The sequence below is a fragment of the Clupea harengus genome, chromosome 2, assembly GCF_900700415.2.
Source record: "Clupea harengus chromosome 2, Ch_v2.0.2, whole genome shotgun sequence".
Classification (NCBI taxonomy): Eukaryota; Metazoa; Chordata; class Actinopteri; order Clupeiformes; family Clupeidae; genus Clupea; species Clupea harengus.
This window is the reverse complement of record NC_045153.1, coordinates 11,827,564-11,848,693: the sequence shown is the minus strand read 5'-3', so window position 1 is coordinate 11,848,693 and position 21,130 is coordinate 11,827,564. Positions and strand designations below refer to the sequence as shown.

General features: G+C 43.1%; 1 protein-coding gene across 5 annotated transcripts in view; it reads left to right on the top strand.

Moving 5' to 3' along the window:
- The first annotated feature begins 2,303 nt into the window (after positions 1-2,303).
- LOC105895271 (immunoglobulin superfamily member 8-like) overlaps positions 2,304-21,130 on the top strand; it is a 36,880-nt gene continuing 18,053 nt past the window's right edge. For 4 of the 5 annotated variants that reach the window (XM_031582709.2, XM_031582705.2, XM_031582700.2 and 1 more), the window contains exons 1-5: positions 2,304-2,446; positions 2,676-2,926; positions 12,448-12,813; positions 14,324-14,734; positions 18,600-19,010. In XM_031582709.2, the coding sequence (XP_031438569.1) occupies positions 2,794-2,926; positions 12,448-12,813; positions 14,324-14,734; positions 18,600-19,010 (1,321 nt within the window). In that variant the 5' untranslated portion in view covers positions 2,304-2,446; positions 2,676-2,793. Of the gene's footprint in view, positions 2,447-2,675; positions 2,927-3,504; positions 3,966-12,447; positions 12,814-14,323; positions 14,735-18,599; positions 19,011-21,130 lie in introns of those variants that run through there. The other variant, XM_031582711.2, reaches the window with a different exon arrangement.

Below are 21,130 nucleotides of genomic sequence, written 5' to 3'. Positions count from 1 at the left end.
ACTAATAACTTATGCTGTATATCCTGAATTATTATTCAGTTCATTAGCTAACGTGAACAAACTAATACCTAATAATAAGTATTATTATGTCTGTTCAGTTTCATTGATAAATTATTCCATTTCATGAAACTTAGTTAATGAAACTTTAAAGTGTAAAATGCTAATGATGGAGTCCTTGCGGGGAGGTCTAAGCATTCAGAAGCACTTTACTTCAATAAACGATCAAACACAGTATAGATACCAATTTTGAAAACTGAAAATTCTCCATGTGGTGGATTACAACCAATGAGTAAAGCTGAATTTTCTAACGCCACATTGTCTAGTTTGAGTGAGAAAGGAAAAGCTCAGCTGACAAAAGAGTGAAATTCCGTGTAGTATAAAATAATCTATGAAAGCCTTCTGAAAAAGGTCATTTTTGTATTATTCCGCTGTGTCCTCTGAACATAATAATTTTTTACCTTTAATTCCCCCTTTAGACAATACATGCTTCCCAGAATTTCGTGTCAGGAGGGATACTGTTCAGAAGGTAATAGAGAGGAGCACCCTAACACTCAGCTGCCCTGTGAAATATTGTGACGAGCCACCCGTTGTCACATGGTGCAAACTGATAGACGTGGAGAACTGCACATCACTGGCTGAAAATCCTAATGTTAGAATATGACAACAGATGGCAGCCGACACTGAAGGAAATCTTGTTATATCCTATATGGAGATCCAAAAGCTAACAAAGAACGACAGTGGTTTATATGGATATAGATAGCCTACGCCAGGGGTTTTCAACTGGTTTTGTCCCAGGGACCACCATTCTGACTAGAAAGTAATTTGCGGCCCACTGATGTGCCTGCACGCGCGTGCGTGTTTGTAACCGCCGTCGCCACGCCCCCTCCCCCTGCACAGATATTCTGCCTATAACACTTAAATATTTGCAGTTATCAGGGTAGATCACTAACCGCCATCGCCACACCCCCTCCCCCTGCGCACATATTCCGCCTGTAGCACTTGTCAGTGTATTTTCTTCAATATTTTTCACGATATTCAAGAGTAATCTGGAAATGTGTTGAAATATCAAAGCGAATTTATAAAAATAAAATAATTCAATAGTGAACTGATCAACATAGGCTCATGTCGCGGACCCCCTGCAATGCCGTCGTGGACCACCAGAGGGCCACGGACCCCTGGTTGAAAACCCCTGGCCTACGCTCCTGGACATTCAATCAGTGTCAGTGTCAGTGGCGGCTGGTGAATAATTTTTTTGGGGGGGGGCGCAGTTAAAATAGCACTCCACAATGAGAAGAAAAGAGTTTGAGTAGAATATTAAAGAAAACAAAGCTTTATTTCAAGAACACACAGTGCTCAACACTATCCAATAACAACCCATCAACAAACTGTAACTTTGGGCATGAGAGGTTCAGAGCAGAATGGTTTCAGAGGTTTACAGAATAAAACAGGTGCCCACACCCTCACATGAAAGAGGTTTAGAGCACAAGAGATTCAGAAAGAGATATCACATTTTACATTGGTGTTTGACAAGAGTAGGGCCCTCTACTTGTAAAGAAATGTAGCCCTCCTCTCTTTCAAGTTGGCAAATCGCTCAATACCTTTTCCCTCACAACAGCCAGCATACAGTCAAGAAGTTCATTCTGGACTGTTTTGGATGTTCCCTTGAACACAGTCGCGCTCTCGAGATGGTCTTTCAGTGCACTGTCAAGTGAGCCAACGACGTCCACCAAGCCACGGAATATCTCTGGGTTATCCGAGTTCTCGCTCTCATCATGACCACGCAGGGCCAACTCAAATGCACCACAGAACTTCAAACAGTCTATTATTCATTTTTAAATCCGGACGTTCGGGTCCCATGTCTTTCAGTCTCTTCTTATCGACATCTGATCATCGATTAAAAGGTGTTTCATGAAAGGGATACCACAGAGTTTTCAGTCGCCATACTCACAGAGTCAAAGTCTCTGGTAGCTATGTTGCTCTCGTAGATACGTGAGATTTATATGGAATGTGAGGGAATCATAAAGGTCTCTGATTCGACGAATAGTCCAGTCGCGTTGAAATAAGAAACAATGTCATTGGTTAGGGCGCAAAATTTTGCGCCCCAGGATCAAACTTTCATCCGCCAATGAGAAGCTGTCCTTGCTCAAATGTATGTGAAAAGTATGAGAGCTCCCATTGACTTCCATTTGGCCGGCGCCCCTCCAGGGAGGAGGGGCTTATCTCAGTGATAACGAATGGCAATATATTATATTAGGTCACATTTAAGTGGTTGTTGACAGGGGCTTACGGTCTCCCACACACATGTAACGCGTTAACACAGTACATTTCTTATTTTAATTGTTTGGTGTATAATGTTTTGTTTTTTTTTCATCTAAAATTTTTAGGAGGGGCGGCGCCCTTCCGCCCTGTATTGACGCACCGCCACTGGTCAGTGTCCATGTCACTGGTAAGTGAAGTTTTTATGTCTTTTACAGTTTTTGGCGGGTGTTTGCATATCACATTTACTTCATGTGGTGGATTACAACCAAAGAGTAAAGGTGAATTTTCTAACGCCACATTGCCTAGTTTGAGTGAGAAAGGATAAGTTCTCACACACTTACATTTGTCTGCTGACAAAACAGTGAAATTCCGTGCAGTGGAACACAATCATTTGTAACCATTAATTCCCCCTTTAGACAATACATGCTTCCCAGAGGTTCGTAGCAGGAGGGATACTGTTTGGAAGGTTCTAGAGATGAGCACCCTAACACTCAACTGCCCTTTGATATACTGTGAAGAGCCACCCGTAGTCACATGGTGCAAACTGATAGACGTGGACAACTGCACATCACTGCTGAAAATCCTAATGTTAAAGTATGGCAGATACCAGACAGGAGTCCTGGTTCAGCCGGCGCTGCTGGACACTTAATCATTGTTTATGTCACTGGTAAGTGAAGTTTTACAGTTTTTGGGCGTGTGCGTTTATATAATATACATCACATTTACTTCATTTTAAAACTGTGAAATATCGCTCTCATCGTGTTGACCAACTGGAAAACAAAACCTACTTGCTGTAACTTATTGTTACTTTTTAGCACATTAGTAGTCGGTTGAAGTGTTTGTCAGCAAATCAGTTATGTTCCTTTTGTTGTGTGGACCATGTTTGACACGTTTTCTATTATGGGTCACAACTCCAGTTCGATACTAAGCTGCGTTTAAAAGGGCTGCTCGAAACTATTTGATTGAATTTGACTGGGTCCTTGAAAAAAAAAAGGAAATCAGGGGCAAATTGGATCAAAGCAGTGTATCCCGTAACGCGGAGAGTAACTGACATTCCGATTCGTGGAATCAAAAGATGAAATCATGTCTGCTAAAGCGAACTAACCGACGCTTTGTTTTTTCCCCTTGATATGCACGCATGAGTCATTAAGACGACGTTGAGGGGAATAATGATGAAAGTTGGAGTAGTCGAATGCAGCATGATGTCTCTAGATACTTGGAGAGATTTAATTAGTGTCTGTTACGTCTCTGCACTGTCACTGTCTGCGGGGTTTTGGGGTAGGGCTACTGAGAGGTTCACCTGCTCACAGACAGCTCCGTGTCGTGTCCCTTCCTTCATCTAATGAGAACCTTCTAAGTCACTCACACTTCTGTACATAGACTGCTGCGGGGTCCCGTTCTGTTCTCAGTGCATGCGTTGTTCAGAAGACGTATAGTCATGAACCATGTGGGTCTTTGCCGGTGGCGTTGGATTACTAAAGTATTATTGTGAGGATTTTCTACGGATAAACGGCAGGTCGCATTTAAAGTCCGGGAGAAGTATTTGGATATCGACATAACTTGCGCTCTCTGGAACATAAGGAAATATCACGGGGGTTTTCAGTGTTTCGTGTGAGGCGTGGATGACAATTTGAGGGGGGAAAGTACGCGCCTGATCAAGATGGAAGAGATCTGCTTTGCTTCTTTGCTTTTGTTGGCAACTTTAGGTGAGCCTGTTTTTCTTATGATTGCAGCAATATTTGGAACAGTATTCTGTCAGATTTTTTTCCAGGATGAAGGTTCACAAATCACAATCTCTTGCGTGTTTGCGGGGGGTTTAGTTTAGTAGAAATGTGTTGGGAAGTATTAATTGCTTTTCCTAATGTTACATGTTCAATAGGCTATATGTGTGAGCAAAATCAGCTACGATGTTTTGACAACGCAGGTAAATAGCATAGGCTATCAGAAAAAACCTCTCGTGTAATACCAAGTCATACTTACTAAATGGTAGTCCTGAATGGGACAGACTTCTCCAGGGTAACAAAGTGGGTTACTGCAGGTTTTCCGCTTGAATTGGATTACTTTCTTTGAAGGTATGTTTGCGCGTTAATTAGGAAACCAAAGGTAACCAAACATTAACTTGAGAGCACTGTGATGAAATTACCATGATACAAGTAGGTGACAAAATATCTAACAGGTGTGTGAGAGACAATATGAGAGAAATAGGGAGAGAGAAAGGAATCCCTTAATAAAAATGAACCTTGTGGTTCCGGGTGTGATACCATTGAACAGAACAAGTCCATCATATGCCGACCCATGAACGGCACCACAGTGTGCGAGGAAGGGTGTGAGTCATGATTTCCCCTGGATTTCTGGGCTGTGTGATGTTACCCAGGTCTTTTACGACCGCTCTTAACTAAAGGTGTGAAGATAAAGTTTGGACTCACTCAGTGTGTTTACATGATGGTATAATTCGAATCTTTGCTTAGTCGGACTATGCTATCTTTCGGGGCAAGTGCTATTATCCCAATATACATGGCAGTGAATAAATCGAATCATTGGTCGAAAGCATGTCATATCCGATACGATAGGTGGCGCTGTTTTCATTACAACTAGTGGTGATACAGCCATTTCCGCTTGACCTCTTCACCACTACCAACAACAACAGTTGATTGAGCATGAATCGCGTCTGTTCATCGGTCCAGAAATGCGTGTTGCCTCTTGGGTTGTCCATCGCGTTGTTTGTTTGTTTCTGCTGGGCCAACGTGTTTATAAGTTACATTATTCAAAGGTGAAAGATAAAAGGCGAGAGAAACGCATGCACATTCACACACACACGCGCGCAAATAATGGGTTACAGCCAAAACGCATTGCCCTTCTGCCAGTTGCATCAAATTGTTTTAGTACTTCTTCGCTGTCGATTTCCAAATCTGTGTGAATATTCATGAGAGCAAGTCCAGTCAGTCTTTTGTCAGTCATCGTACTTCGTAAGATATGTCTTAAGACGCCCCATTGTACTGAATGACCGCTCAGCAGACGCTGTGGAAACGGGCAAATGTGCCGAACTTTCCAGGGCTTGATAAAGCTCACTGCATTTGGGCTGTAGCTCATTTAGCTGTTTCCAGCTCTATATCTGCATCGTCAACGCTGGGCATTAGTTGTCCCTACTCCGATTTTATAGTTTCCCCATTGTAATAAATATGCATTCATGATATTTTTCTATGACCGAGTTTGACAGGTATTGGTCAGGTAATAGCCGAGTGACAGCTGATTTCACAAGCAGTAACTTTAAACCAGAATATTATAACGTGCCGGCATAGTCGCCCCGTAATGCCGTGCAGCGGGCGCATACTGTTATACTCTATGTGATGCACTAGCGCTCAACGACGTTCCCTATATGTTCCTTACCGTTCTAATTACATGTCGTTGTTCTGTGTTGGGACAGAGCTTAGGTGGGTGACGGTAGCACAGTCTGTTCGTGGTAACTTGCACCAGGGCATAAAGCCCGTGCCATTGTGACAGTGTGTTGTGTTTTAGTGTTTAATAAAAAGCCATAACAAATATACCACGCTTCCGTGATTTGTTACAATATAATGGTCTTGCTTCTATAATGTATAAACACGTAGGTTACAGGGTGGGTGTGGCAGAGAGAGAGAGGGAGAGCGATGATGCACACGGATATATCAGATTTAGCGACCGGAGCAAAGTTATGTTGCTGTAACGTTGAACTCTTTGCAATCAATAAATACAGTACTTAATAGGCTAATTGATACAATATCTCCTCGTTTGAGTGTGGTTGTTTGAGTGCAATGGGAGTGTATGATCGTTATTGTCTATAAAGCAGTGTTTCTCAAACGTTTTCAGACCAAGGACCACTTAGCCAATAAAAAAAAAATTGCGGACCATTTAACTAAATATCCCCGGAACAACATGCCTCCTACCCAAGACCTGGCGCCAGACAATTGTTAGCGCACACATGATTTTCGCGGGTGGGCTCTCCTTTTGTACGTAATTTTGTAACAAATTAGTTGTGAATACTATCACCGAGTTTGAAAGGTATTTGGTCAGGTAACAGCCCTTTGACAGCTGATTTGCTTTCTGATTTGACAGTACTGCTGTGTGTTTTAAGCAAATAAAATGTGGACTGTTTACAAGCGGGCACCTGCTATCGTTGATTATACAGTAAATACGTTGTGAAATGAAACAAAAACACATCACAGTTAAAGATGTATTAGTATTGATTGATTCACATCGATATGAATGGATGACATGACTAACAAGTGGTGGGAAATTAATATGAAAGTATTTGTTCGGTGAATTAGCGCGTTCTGTCCAAACAGTCGCAGTCAACGTTTTTGTCAACACAGTGGCACCACATAAGTATCGTAATTTGAACGTCCTTATACGTTTTTAAGGAGGGGTTGTAAAGGTACTCATATCTTCGGACCTCTTCTGTTATGTTTGTTCATAGTCAACAAGAATAAGCTTGTGATACAGATCGTCAGGATATTCATAAATAAACGTCATTAGTATGAACAGTTGAGACAACGTATCGTCTCTTTCGTCTTCCGGGTCACGACCAAAGATCTCAATTTCCATACATTGTCAATAAAATTAGCTGTGACACCCAGGTAATTGTCATTGCTTGACTGACGTGCGGTGGTCACCAGTAGGGCTGAACGATTTGGCAAAATAATCTAATTGCAATTTTTTCCCCCCAATATTCCGATTGCGATTTTTTTTATTTTATCCTCTTTTTTTTTTCCAAACAAAACGTAATGAATTATTTAAATATGACCAACACAATATTAGATACATTTAGTGTAAAATATTCTTATTTAATTGCTCATCACAGAATTTTTATTTAACTGCTCATTACAGAAACAATAACAACAAATCGGTGGCGGAGGAGGAATTTAAACAAAGTCATTGTAAGTATAAACACAAGGCATGCACTTTTTAAACACTGTGTGCAAAATTCACCATCATTACGTTTTATCGTTTTATCATATCGCGATTTTATCGCAAATGCAATTAATTGTTCAGGCCTAGTCACCAGTAAGGGCGACGCTGGCAGCTTGCTCGAGGAGCTGACATTTTTGTGCTCTCTCCGTCATACAAGGAATGTATGCGAGACACAATGGTGCCCCTCAACGGTAAATCATAAGAATTGTCCCCTGAAGCAATTTGATCACCTCAGTCAGCCCACCGTCCTCAACTATGTTGATGGGCCGACAACCTTTTCACGGACTGGTCTAGTTATTTTCCTAGAGAAGTCGTGGAGTGTGGGTTGGCGACCATCTAACCTGGGACTGCTTTCTGTCGGGTGCTTTGCATTAAGGTGATAACTTACAGACGAGCTGCTTCTGTAATCGCTAAATTCATCTTGACAAATGCTACATACAACTTTAGTTTTGTCGATTGTTCTGTCATTTTGACTCTTAAACAGAAATTTTCCGCCCAACAATCCCTCTGCTCTCTCCATATTCAACTACCGTCTCGGTCTCTCCTATTTAACTGACTGCAGGTATGCGGCGGTTTCATGTCAGGTGTCAATGCACACCTGAAGTAAACAAAGTTGAGTTAAAATATTTTATCGCATTAATCTCGGCCACAATAATCTCATAGATTAACGCGTTAATTTTGACAGCCCTAATTAATATTGTTCTCAACTATAAATCAGTTCTTCGTGGGAAAAAAAAAAACCTGAAACATTTTCGCGGCCCACTGGATGGTGCTCCGCGGCCCACCAATGGGTTGGGAAACCCTGATCTAGCTTTAGCTATAGCTGTCACATCTTGGTGAGCCATGATGACAATCATATATACACACACACACACACTTACACTGTAGCCAGTTATTGACTGTTTGTGTGAAGTTGTCAGTTTGTACAGTAGTTCAATTCCTGAACTTTTTATTTCTTATGTAAAGTAGTATTTATTGTTACACTAGGTCTCTGTTGCTCTTAGCTTGATTGTTCTCCCCTTTGTCGCTTTGGATAAATGCGTCTGCTAAATGACTAAATGGAAATGTACATTTTTGGAAATGTTTACTGAAGGAAAGTGTGTGTGTGTTTGTGTGTGTGTGTGTGTTACTGTTAATGCGGTTGAATGGAATGTGTAATGTGCAATGGAACTGTGAGGTGCTGCATGCCTGTGTTGTCACAGCTGATATGCTGGCACATGCCTATCCACACAGGCACGCTAACAAGCAGGCTGGGACCCAGACCACCATGTCATCCCACCTTCCTGTCTTGCTTGGAGACATTTGAAATTACCTGAAAAGTGTTCAGAAAGTATAGTGTTTGTGTGTTTGTTTGTGTGTGTGTGTGTGTGTGTCTCTGTGTGTGTGTGTGTGTGTTTGTGTGTGTGTGTGTGTGTCCGCTTAGTTGTTGACAAGTTTTCTGAGTTTTGCTTCACAGTTTCTCAGCTTGCTTCCCTTCACCCTGCTCTGTTACCTGTAGCTTAGCCTTGTTTCCTGTTCTCTGTGTGCTCTCTCTCTCACACACACACACACACACACACACACACACACACACACACACATGCAGGTAGATGGCGGGGTGCCTTGAAATGTTTTATACCACTGTCAAATCCCCTTCCCTCTGCCAGTTAGTCTCACTGTCTCACGTACGGCTGTGAGATTTCTCATGCCAGCACGCTGATCAGTGTCCCCTAATAAGGCTACTTGAGATTCATTTGACCATAAATGGGGACGGTGTTCAGAATGCCATGCATTTGTATTTGGCATTGTGTTCACCTGGGCCCCGTTCGTCGTAGCTCGTTTAGCGAGTTTCAGAGGAAGACCTTCTCGAGCGATTTATTGCAAACACCACAAGCAGCAGCCGAGCATTGACTGTGTTGCGGTTTTTTGCGAGTGGTACATTTTTGTAGTGTCGGCGATGCTGAGAAAAAAGCACTCATAATTATATGACTGTGTTATAAATACACCATAGTCAGTCCCCCCAGGATTTCGCGGGCCTTTTTTGTGATAGTTGCGGCCTAAAATTCCTGATTTCGCGGGAGCTTTTCCAAAAAGTTGCGATGAAAGTTGCAGGGTTTTTTAGGTGTTTGTTGCGATGAAATTGCGAGAGTAAGTGAAATGTGCGATAAAAAAGTTGCAAATTTCCCTCTTTGTAATTATAATTTAGTTATTGGTTGAAAAATAAGTAATTAATAAACAAACATTCATTAAAGAACAAAACTATTGATAAATGGTCCCCTAAATAACCTTACCAACATGCCAAACAAAAGATTACCAGGACTACAAAAATGTAGCAAAATAGGCTGTTCTGCCCTCTGCTTATTTAGGTCAGCAAATGTATATTGCTTGTATTGTTGTTATAGAAACGAAAACAGTATAGTATTGGACTTTTACTTTGACATCATTAAAATGTTCGTCTCGTGAGAATGGCAACAGCTGTTAGACAGTTATCTAGAAACACATGCTAGTTACGGACGGTATGCTCATAGTAAACCTTGTGTTATGCTTTCCCTCACACCCTCGAAAACAATGACTACGTGTTTGGCTGTTTCATACTGTGATAAACATGTTTAAGTGACCTAAATTTAATTTCCATGAACTGTGTTAGTGTTAATTATTAGTAATATAGCGATATGACCGTTATTCATTCATAATTCCTTTAATGGCTAACGTTAGCACTTGTTAGCCAGCTGTGCTGTAATCTGTTGTTGCTCTGATTCTTGATGTAACGAGTATAATAGTAACTTGCTGTCTTAAGTATACCTTCTAAGTATTTTCTGTATTACAGTTTCACTCATACATTTCACCTGACAATCAATAAAGGAGCAAGGCGCTCGCTACCTGGCTTGTGTAATCGAGTTTGGCTGTCTGTTTACCTACGTTAATGTACTGGTGGTGTAAAACACGTAGCGGGAACAGTACATAGGCTTTACTTATCCACAACGAAGTAAGCTGTTGGTATTACAAAAGGACCACCAGTAAGACTGAATACTATGTTATGAATGTTTCAGCCTTCACATATAACTGGGGGAAAAAACAGCCTGTGTCACTGATCTGTCTGTCTGAAGTCCTTCCTGCGTTTCTGCCGTTCTCATTCTATGCTGATCAATCTGTTTAGCTATCCTTGTTGATTTGTTTTATCCGTATAGGTGTTTATGTTGTTCAATTTCATATATTAATTTAAAGTCGTCCAATTTCAAGTGATCCATTCTTCAACACTCGCTGCTACCTTATCAGCAGAAAGTAATGTTAAATCTCCATGGCAACAGCTCTAGAGGGTTTGGGAAATAATCGGATTCATTGCTTCCTTTATTATTCACAGCAAAATATATAATTTTCATTACATTTCATAGATTTATTACCAGACTCTATGTAGAAAGGGCCATGCACACCTTGCAGAAAATTATAAAAATTGAAGCTAGATCTATTTCTGAATTATCGGAGGACATGGGCTGAGTTCCGTTTCCACCTCTGGTGTAGCCATTCTCATTGTTTACAACGGATTAGAACTCTGCTAGTGTCTGCACGATGTCCCCAAGGCAGAATTTCCGCCTTAGGTGTAGCCGGGGGAGGGAGAAAGTTGTGGGAGATGACAATGATTTGTCAAATTTGCGGGAAAGTTGCGGTGATGTGTTAAAATTGCAACGTTGCGCTGAATTCGCGGGGAATCGCTGAATTCGCGTGAATTGGTGCGATCGCAACATCGCAACTTCCTGGAGGGTCTGCACAGTGTATCATTATTGTAGAAAATGATTAAGGTGGACTATAAGAATAGAGAGAAATACACACAATTTCTTTTCACTGCTTCAATTTATTGAATTTCTTATTAATAAACTAACATTTAGTCATTTAGCAGATGCTTTTATTCAAAGCGACCTACAAGGAAATGTAAAAATACACTTGGTCAGGAGGAGAGGGGAATCGAGCTAGCAACCTTTATTATATATATTAAACGACTTCTCTACCCACTGTTCCAAACCCAAACTTGTAAGGATATATACATACATAGATATCCAACCATACACAGCCCCATACACAGCTTATTGTCTTGCTCTCGCAGCGCTGGCGGTGTTGGATTTTGCCATGATTATGGTCTTGTATTCTTCATAAGCGTTCATGATCATCTCCTGCCCGCCAGCGGAGAAAAAAAGAGGCTCTTTCTTTGAGTTTAGTAGCCATTGTACCGTTAAAAAAATCATGGTTTTGGTGATCGACCCTTCCCCCTTTTGAAGTAGGACATAGCTTGACAATTCTCTCCCTTGTACGTCACTTTGGACAAAAGCGTCTGCTAAATGACTAAATGTAAATGTAAATGTAAAGGACGAGCACGCTCAATTGCCCTGATAAGTTTAGTCTGGTTCTAATAAACAATATGGTTTGAGGGCGGATCATTCTTGGACGAACTGATATATCCTGTCCTCAATCATCTTGGTAATTTAAACTGGCTAATGGGATAATTGATTGACTTAACTTAAGCACTTACGACGAACGAGGCCCTGGACTTCTGTCATAGTGTATTATTTGTTTAAGTGTGTGTGTGTGTGTTGGCCTCTGCAGACACTTCATCAGCCAGAATGTTTTTTTCAATCTCTTGAGTGCACTGTCGGGTTGGGAAGGTTGTCGAGCAGTGTTTCCTTTTGCCTTGTCGTTTCATGTTATTTTGTGTGCGTGTGCGTTTGTGTGGGTGTGTGTGCGTGTATGTGTGTGCTGGGGGGGTGTGGTGTGTGTGCGTGTGTGAGTGTGCTGGGGGGGGGGGGGTGTGTCCGCGTGTTTGAGTGTGTCTGTATCTGCAGAGAGATGCCACATGAGATATGGACATCCTGTCTGGCGCACTCTGCTTTCCCCCTGCACGCACGCACACAAACACCCCCCCCCTCCCCCCCACACACACACACAAACACCCACACACACACACACACACACACACACACACCCACACACACACACACAAAAAACACCCACACACACACAGACAAACGCACGCACACACACACACACACACACACACACACACACACACACACAGCTCCATGGCCTAGCCCAGTGGCATGGTTGACAGCTAAGGGTTTCCTGTCAGTGATGTATGAAGAGACCAAACGCTGTGCGGGTTTAATGTATGATCAAACGTTGTGTAGATTTAATGGCTTATCAATGTAAATTCACTCTCTCTTTCTCTCTCTCTCTCTCTCTCTCTCTCTCTCTCTCTTTCTCTCTCTGTTCCTCCAGCTCTGTGCCAGGGCAGGGTCGTTAGGGTCCCCTCCGGGCCTTTGGTCCGCGTTGAGGGCCAGGCTGTGTCGATCCGCTGCAACGTCTCTGAATACGAGGGGCCCAGAGATCAGGACTTTGAGTGGATGATGCTGCAGGGACAGAACCAGTTCCAGGTCATATCCACGTTCGACAGCTCATATACCAACGCCCTCTTCAAGGACCGGGTCTCCAGCGGCGACATAAGCATCAAGAAGATTACCGACTCGTCTGTCGAGCTGATGATCAAGAAGGTTCGAGCTACGGACAGCGCCACCTATCAGTGTAGTACTCCCAGCACTGACACGGTCTTCAGTGGGAACTACAAGGCAGACGTAGCACTCAAAGGTAGGCCTGATCATACGTGCAAATATTGAGCAGGGTTTTTGTTTTACTGTCATTTGTCTCCTAAATGTTAATGTGGTATTGATAGAGTTGGACACTTATATTGTGGTTGGTGCCCTCAGGCACTGACAAATAGTGAGGTCCTGAAAGCCCTGCTCTGTCACCACTGTTCCCACCAACCTGTTGCCACTCATCAGTCACCAGTACTTGCTCTGCTGCTGCTGCTGGGCAAATTGGGTTTGGCAGCAAGAAATGGAGTCAGGCGTTCCTCGATACTGGATCCAAAACTCCTGAACCTGTTCGTTCCTAGAGCACACTCTCTTCTGTGACACATGCCTCCAGTATTCCTAGTCCCAATGTTCTGTTAAGTACACACACACACTCTTAACACACACACACACACACACACACACACACACTCTAACACACTCTAACACACACACACACACACACACACACACACTCTAACACACTCTAACACACACACACACACACACACACACACACACACACACACACTCAAACACACATCTCCAAACCATCTCCCTGAGCAACAACCCCTCCTTTCCACAGCCTCCTTGGTTTCGTATTCCCCAAGAAAGAGGTTATTTCAGGTTGTTCTGAACCTTAAGCGGTTTCTAAACCCCTCCCCGCACTCCATCAGTGGATGATTTCCAGCACCACCAGTATGCAGCTTTCAGACAGGAAGGCTTACATTCAGATTTTGAAAGAGGGCATTTGGGAGCTTTTTGGCTCTCCAGTTGGGGGGGGGGGGGGGGGGCTTCCAAATTTAAGAAAAGTCACCTCTCTCTCTGTCTGTCTCTCACTGTCTCTCTCGCTCTCTTTCTGAGTATGCCCTCTCAGAAGAGAAGGTGAAAGACAGGTTAGTACAGGAAGCGTGGAAGTGGCTACAATGTTAAGGGAGATATCACAGTGCCTGCTGGGTATGAGGTCAAGGTCACTGGTACACTCTGCCATCTCTTAACACTTGGCAGCAATTCACACTTGGGCACAGTTAGCCAGAAGGCCTTTCAGTTGTGAAGGGCTGTGAAAAACGGTATTCACACACACATGTCCACAACCACAAAACAATGAGATTAAGAGAGATAAATGTGACTTCATTGAGTCATGCTTTTCATTCCAGAATGTGCCTTGTTATGGGGATGTGGCTGTTGGAATTTTGGTTGTTCAAGGTCTTGGACATTCTGCAGTACATTAGTATTGTGGTTTGATATCAAATGACTCTGTGACTTGATGTGATGATGTGAGATGGATCAAGGGTAGAGGATGCATGAGGGACATCGATCGAGAAGCCAGCCTGACATTTCACGACATTCAAAGAGGATTAACTGAGAAGGGATGATTCCAGGTGGAAGATCCAGATGTTGCGCATTTGTGTGGTGCCTTCCCAGTACTTTATGACTGATAACTTCAGGAGTAGGAGCAGATGCCTATTTGAGATTATGCTGTATTTCAATATCACCTTTCTAACATCTGCATTCTCTGCTTACAGTGATAGGGGACAGCCTGAAGGTGGCGCCGTCAATCCCACAGCCTATGGTGTCTGAAGGGGAGCAGTTGGAGCTTCACTGCAATACCACCAGAGCTTTCACAGAGCACACTTCTCTATCAGTCACTTGGTCTTTCAAGGTAGGAGGCTCTCCAATGGCGGAGATCCTGACCTTCGGTCCCGACGACAAGGTCACAGTGGGCGATAGCTCTGCCCAGCGCTACGCAGAGGGGGGGCTGCGATTGGACCTCCGTGGAGGTGGGTTCTACGGGCTGGTGCTGTCCGGGGCCCGTCCAGAGGACCAGGGGAAGTACGTGTGCACAGCCAGGGAGTGGGTGAGGCAGGGTGGAGGCTCCTTACACAAGATCCTGGAGAAGAGTGAAGACATGGGGAAGGTCACTGTCAAACCTACAGGTGAGGATTTGAAAAAGTAGAACACACACACACACACACACTCACTCACTCACTCACTCACTCACTCACTCACTCACTCACTCACTCACTCACACACACACACACACACACACACACACACACACACACACACACAGGTGAGTATTTGAAAAAGTAGAACACACACAAAGACACACACACATACTGTATACACACACATACATAGGTGAGGATTTGAAAAAGTAGAACACACTCACATACAGCTTATGTATTTCCCTTCAGACACACCTGTTTGTTTGTGTGTGGACGAACACACAACAGTTCAGGAAAGCTACCACAAAGCTCAATAGATCCTCACTTCCCTATGGCTCCATTCATGGTCACTGATGCTTGGTGTGATAACAGAGAGTCACCGGGAGTGTTTGGTGTCGGTGGAGTTGAGGCCTGAACGGCCACACCTCACACTCTCTGAGCAAACTTGCCGAGTAACGGGCGGCCATGCTGTGCCGTGTCATTCCGTGCCCTTCCCCTCGTGACTCAGCGTGAGGCATTCTGATATGGCATTGCATTCCTCTGAGATCACACATGTATACTAGTGCTGTTAAACGATTAAAATATTTAATCGCGATTAATCGCATTTATGTCATAGTTAACTCAAAATTAATTGCGATTTATTTTTTTCCATCATTTTATTTGTATTTTAATGCCCTTATCAACATGGAAAAGTGGATTGGCTTGCTTTATGCAAATGTTTTATTTTATTGAAAACCAACATTGCCAAACAGGGCGGTACAAAATAAAATTATAAAGTCCACATTTCAGGTAAACAAGGACTCAGCCTATAGTGCAGTTAAACCATGGCTTAATATTTTCTTTTTTTTTCAAGTTTGCTGGGAACATAGCAGTCAGGCCTCTTATTTCAGAAACAATGAACCGTAACAGTTAGGTTACCAATAAAAGGTAAGCCTACCAGCTGCCTGTTGAAATTTTCAGACAACAGTGAAGCTTGCTTCTTTTGCACAACACAACTTTTAAAAGTAAACTTTCCATTCAGAAGCTTTTTATCATCCATTTCGCCGTATCGCGCTCACCATTCACTCAAACCATAACGTTAGCCTACTACACAGTTTGTGAGGCCAATAAGAACCTTAATCTAAAAAAAAAAAAATTATAAAAAAATTAACGCCGTTAAAATGGGTTTGCGTTAACGCCGTTAATAACGCGTTAAACTGACAGCACTAATGTATACACACACTCACTCAATCTCTCTCTCTCTCTTTATCTATCCTTCACACACACTCTCACTCTCTCACACACACACACATATACAGTGGGGAAAATAAATATTTGAACCCCTGCCGATTTCGCAAGTTTGGCCACTTGCAAAGAAATGTGTGATCTATAATTGTAATAGTAGGTGTATTTTAACAGTGAGAAACAGAATATCAACAAAAAAATCCAGAAAACTGCATTTTATAACATTTATGACTTAATTTGCATTTGGTGCAGAAAATAAGTATTTGAACCCCTAGCAAAACATGACTTAGTACTTGGTGGAATAACCCTTGTTGGCAAGCACAGACGTCAGACTTTTTCTTGTAGTTGGTCACCAGGTTTACACACATCTCAGGAGGGATTTTGGTCCACTCCTCTTTGCAGATCCTCTCCAAATCCTTAAGGTTGCGTTTTCAATGGGAGGGAATGAGGGAATGAGGTTCAAGCCCAATATTCCATATTACATGGCCCCATCCATAGTCCCCTCGATGCAGTGGAGTCGTCCTGTACCCTTGGCAGAGAAACAGCCCCAAAGCATAATGTTTCCACCTCCATAATTGACGGTGGGGATGGTGTCATATTCAGCATTCTTCCCCCTCCAAACGCGGCAAGTGGAGGTGATGCCAAAGAGCTTGATTTTGGTCTCATCTGACCACATCCTGTCTCCCAATCCTCCTTAGAATCATTTAAGTGTTCATTGGCAAACTTCAGACGGCCCTGTACATGTACTTCCTTGAGCAGGGGGACCTTGCGAGTTCTGCAGTACTTCAAACCATTACGGCGTAGTGTGTTGCCAATGGTTTTCTTGGTGACTGTGGTCCCAGCTGCCTTGAGATCATTCACAAGCTCCCCCTGTGTAGTTCTGGGGTTATTCTGCACCTTTCGGATGATCACCGATACCGCACGAGGGGATATCTTGCATGGAGCCCCAGACCTAGAGCGATGGACAGTTGTTTGGTGTTGCTTCCATTTACGAATAATCGCACCAATAGTTGTCTGCTTCTCACCAAGCTGCTCGCCGATGGTTTTGTAACCCATTCCAGACTTGTGCAGGTTTACAATCTTATCTCTGACGTCCTTGGTCAACTCTTTGGTCTTGCCCATGGTGGTGAGGTTGAAGGTGTAAAGTATGATTCTTTGGACAGGTTTCTTTTATACACATCACCAGTTGAGATCAGGTGTACCTTGTTAGGCCTAATGAGGACTAATCTGTGTGCTTCTTGGGCACATAACTGGTCATTGGGAGCCAGAATTCTTGCTGTTTGCTTGGGGGTTCAAATACTTATTTTCTGCATCAAATACAAATAAAGTCATAAATGTTATAAAATGCAGTTTTCTGGATTTGTTTGTTGATATTCTATTTCTCACTGTTAAAATACACCTACCATTACAATTATAGATCACACATTTCTTTGCAAGTGGCCAAACTTGCGAAATCAGCAGGGGTTCAAATACTTATTTTCCCCACTGTATACACAACCACTCACTTAATCTCTATATCACTAACTCACTCACTCACACTCTCTCTCACGCACACCCATACTTACATGTATACACATACCCACATAAACCCACACACTCTAACACACACACACACACACACACACACACACACACACACGTACACACACACACACTCAAACACACATCTCCAAACCATCTCCCTGAGCAACAACCCCTCCTTTCCACAGCCTCCTTGGTTTCGTATTCCCCAAGAAGGAGGTTATTTCAGGTTGTTCTGAACCTTAAGCGGTTTCTAAACCCCTCCCCGCACTCCATCAGTGGATGATTTATTGCTACAAAACCACATCTACTGCTCCCCAGCACCACCCGTATGTAGCTTTCAGACAGGAAGACTTACATCCACTTTTAAAAAGAGGGCATTTGGGTGCTTTTTGGCTCTCCAGTTGGGTGGGGGGGCTTCCACATTTAAGAAAAGTCACCTCTCTCTCTCTCTCTCTCTCTCTCTCTCTCTCTCTCTCTCTCTCTCTCTCTCTCTCTCTCTCTCTCTGTCTCTGTCTCTCTGTGTGCCCTCTCAGAAGAGAAGGTGAAGGACAGGTTAGTAAAGGAAGCATGGCAGTGGCTACAATGTCAAGGGAGATATCACAGTGCCTGCTGGGTATGAGGTCAAGGTCACTGGTACACTCTGCCATCTCTTAACACTTGGCAGCAATTCACACTTGGGCACAGTTACCCAGAAGGCCTTTCAGTTGTGAAGGGTTGTGGAAAACGGTATTTACACACACACACACACACACACACACACACACACACACAAGGTCTTGGACATTCTGCAGTACATTCGTATTGTGGTTTGATATCAAATTACTCTGTGACTTGATGTGATGATGTGAGATGGGTCAAGGGTAGAGAATGCATGAGGGACATTGATCGAGAAGCCCAGCCTGACATTTCACAACTTTCAAAGAGGATTAACTGAGAAGGGATGATTCCAGGTGGAAGATCCAGATGTTGCGCTTTGTGTGGTGCCTTCCCAGTACTTTATGACTGATAAAGTACTTTATAACTTCAGGAGTTTAAGCAGATGCCTATTTGAGATTATGCTGTATGTCAATATCACCTTTTTAACATCTACATTTTCTGCTTACAGTGATAGGGGACAGCCTGAAGGTGGCGCCGTCAATCCCACAGCCTATGGTGTCTGAAGGGGAGCAGCTGGAGCTTCACTGCAATACCACCACAGCTTTCACAGAGCACACTTCACTATCAGTCACTTGGTCTCTCAAGGTGGGAGGCTCTCCAATGGTGGAGATCCTGACCTTCGGTCCCGACGACAAGGTCACAGTGGGCGATAGCTCTGCCCAGCGCTACGCAGAGGGGGGGCTGCGATTGGACCTGCGCGGAGGTGGGTTCTACGGGCTGGTGCTGTCCGGGGCCCGTCCAGAGGACCAGGGGAAGTACGTGTGCACAGTCAGGTTGTGGGTGAGGCAGGGTGGAGGCTCCTTACACAAGATCCTGGAGAAGAGTGAAGACATGGGGAATGTCACTGTCAAACCTACAGGTGAGGATTTGAAAAAGTAGAACACACACACACACACACTCACACACAGCTTATGTATTTCCCTTCAGACACACCTGTTTGTTTGTGTGTGAACGAACACACAACAGTTCAGGAAAGCTCAATAGATCCTCACTTCCCTATGGCTCCATTCATGGTCACTGATGCTTGGTGTGATAAGAGGGAGTCACCGGGAGTGTTTGGTGTCGGTGGAGTTGAGGCCTGAACGGCCACACCGCACGCTCTCCGAGCAAACTTGCCGAGTAACGGGCGGCCATGCTGTGCCGTGCCATTCCGTGCCCTTCCCCTCGCGACTCAGCGTGAGGCATTCTGATATGGCATTGCATTCCTCTGAGATCACACATGTATACACACACTAGGGCTGCAACTATAGAATATTTTTGGAATCGAGTATTCTATTGATTATTTAATCGATTATTTGTGTAATGTCCACTATGATATGTATCTAGTAATGTTAGTTGTGTAATTGTTATCGTGTAGCGATTACTCATGTTAATGTCATTCAGTGAAAGGGAGGAATTTATGAGGGGTTTAAGTCTGTGCTGTGACTAAGCAGTGGAGGAAAAATGGTGAGGTTGCTGAATTGAAACCAGCTTAACAGGTGGCCGTCAAATGCCATAACAACGGCAAAAGCCCTATGTCGAGCAAGTGTTTTGGTTTGTCTGGTCTGGGCTACTGTAGAAACATGGCGGTGCAACATGGCGGAGTCCTTGGAAGAGGATCCACTCCCTATGTAGATATGAAGGGCTTATTTTAAGCTAACAAAAACACAGTGATGCATATGTAAAGGTTATTATACACTAATGAAAACATGAATACTAAATTCCATTTCTACTAATAGATACCACCAAAAAAACACACTGTGCCTTTAATAACAGCGCATACCTACCCAACATAATCCCATAACACTGTTTAAACAAGCAGAATGTCATAACCATTTTCACACTTTCTCAAATCACTTAACACATCCAGCATATCAGTCGGCTATGCTAAGTAAACTGTGGATACTTTTCCATTGCTTAGATACAAAATGTACTCAATGACCACTTTTTCCAAAATTCATGGATACCCGTGTCAGTCAATGTTCACAATCAGCAAAACTGTGCAACTGCAGCATTTTTTGCAAATATTTAGATACTCAAATTTTAGATGGAAAGATGATATCTTTGACAGACAAATTAAATAATACACTTGAAATAAATATTTGCTTAAAATGTATTCAGTTGTTCTGCTTTGTTTTGTTTGTTTGCAGCCTTGTTTCAAACTATACTAAAAAGCCTTATGTTATTTATCTTATTTACACAACGGCATGATCGCCCGTTTACAATTCTTCTCTGCTCTCTGTATCGTGCACGGCGGAGTTCCGCCACGACGCGCACAAACACACACACACACAGACACGTGCACGCACACAGGTGAGCACACTCCCACCAGCGGACAGAATTGGGCTTAAGAATCAGTGCACAGCTATAGAGAATTTTAAGCTTTTAGGAACTAATTTCCAGGCGTTTATGAATCCGGCGGAGATCTTTTCTTAGGTTGGTCTTTCGAAGTCCGTAGGAAGATATTTAAGAAGACGCTAGAGAACATTTTCGAGATGAGGCCCAATGAGAATGGATGCACCAGACGTGGAAACAGAAAGTATGTCCATGTCCGCACCGAAAATTCAGAAATTGATCTGGCTTCCATCATTTTCCGCGAGTTGTGCGTGGCCCTTTTTACATAGAGTCTGGTAGTAAATCTATGAAATGGAATGAAAATGACTTATTTAGCTTTGAATAATGAAGGAAGCAATACATCAGATTATTATCCAAACCCTTGAGAGCTGTTGCCATGGAGATTTAACGTTACTTTCTGTTTGAAGATAAGGTAGCTGCGAGTGTTGAAGAATGGATGACTTGAACTTGGACGGCTTTAAATTAATATATGAAATTGAACAACATCAACAACTTTACGGAAATAAATAAACAAGGATAGCAAAACAGATTGATAAGCATAGAATGAGAACGGCAGAAACACAGGCAGTACGTCAGATGACGAGACAGATCACAGTGACACAGGCTGTTTTTTTTCCGCATATGTGAAGGCCGAGACATTCATAA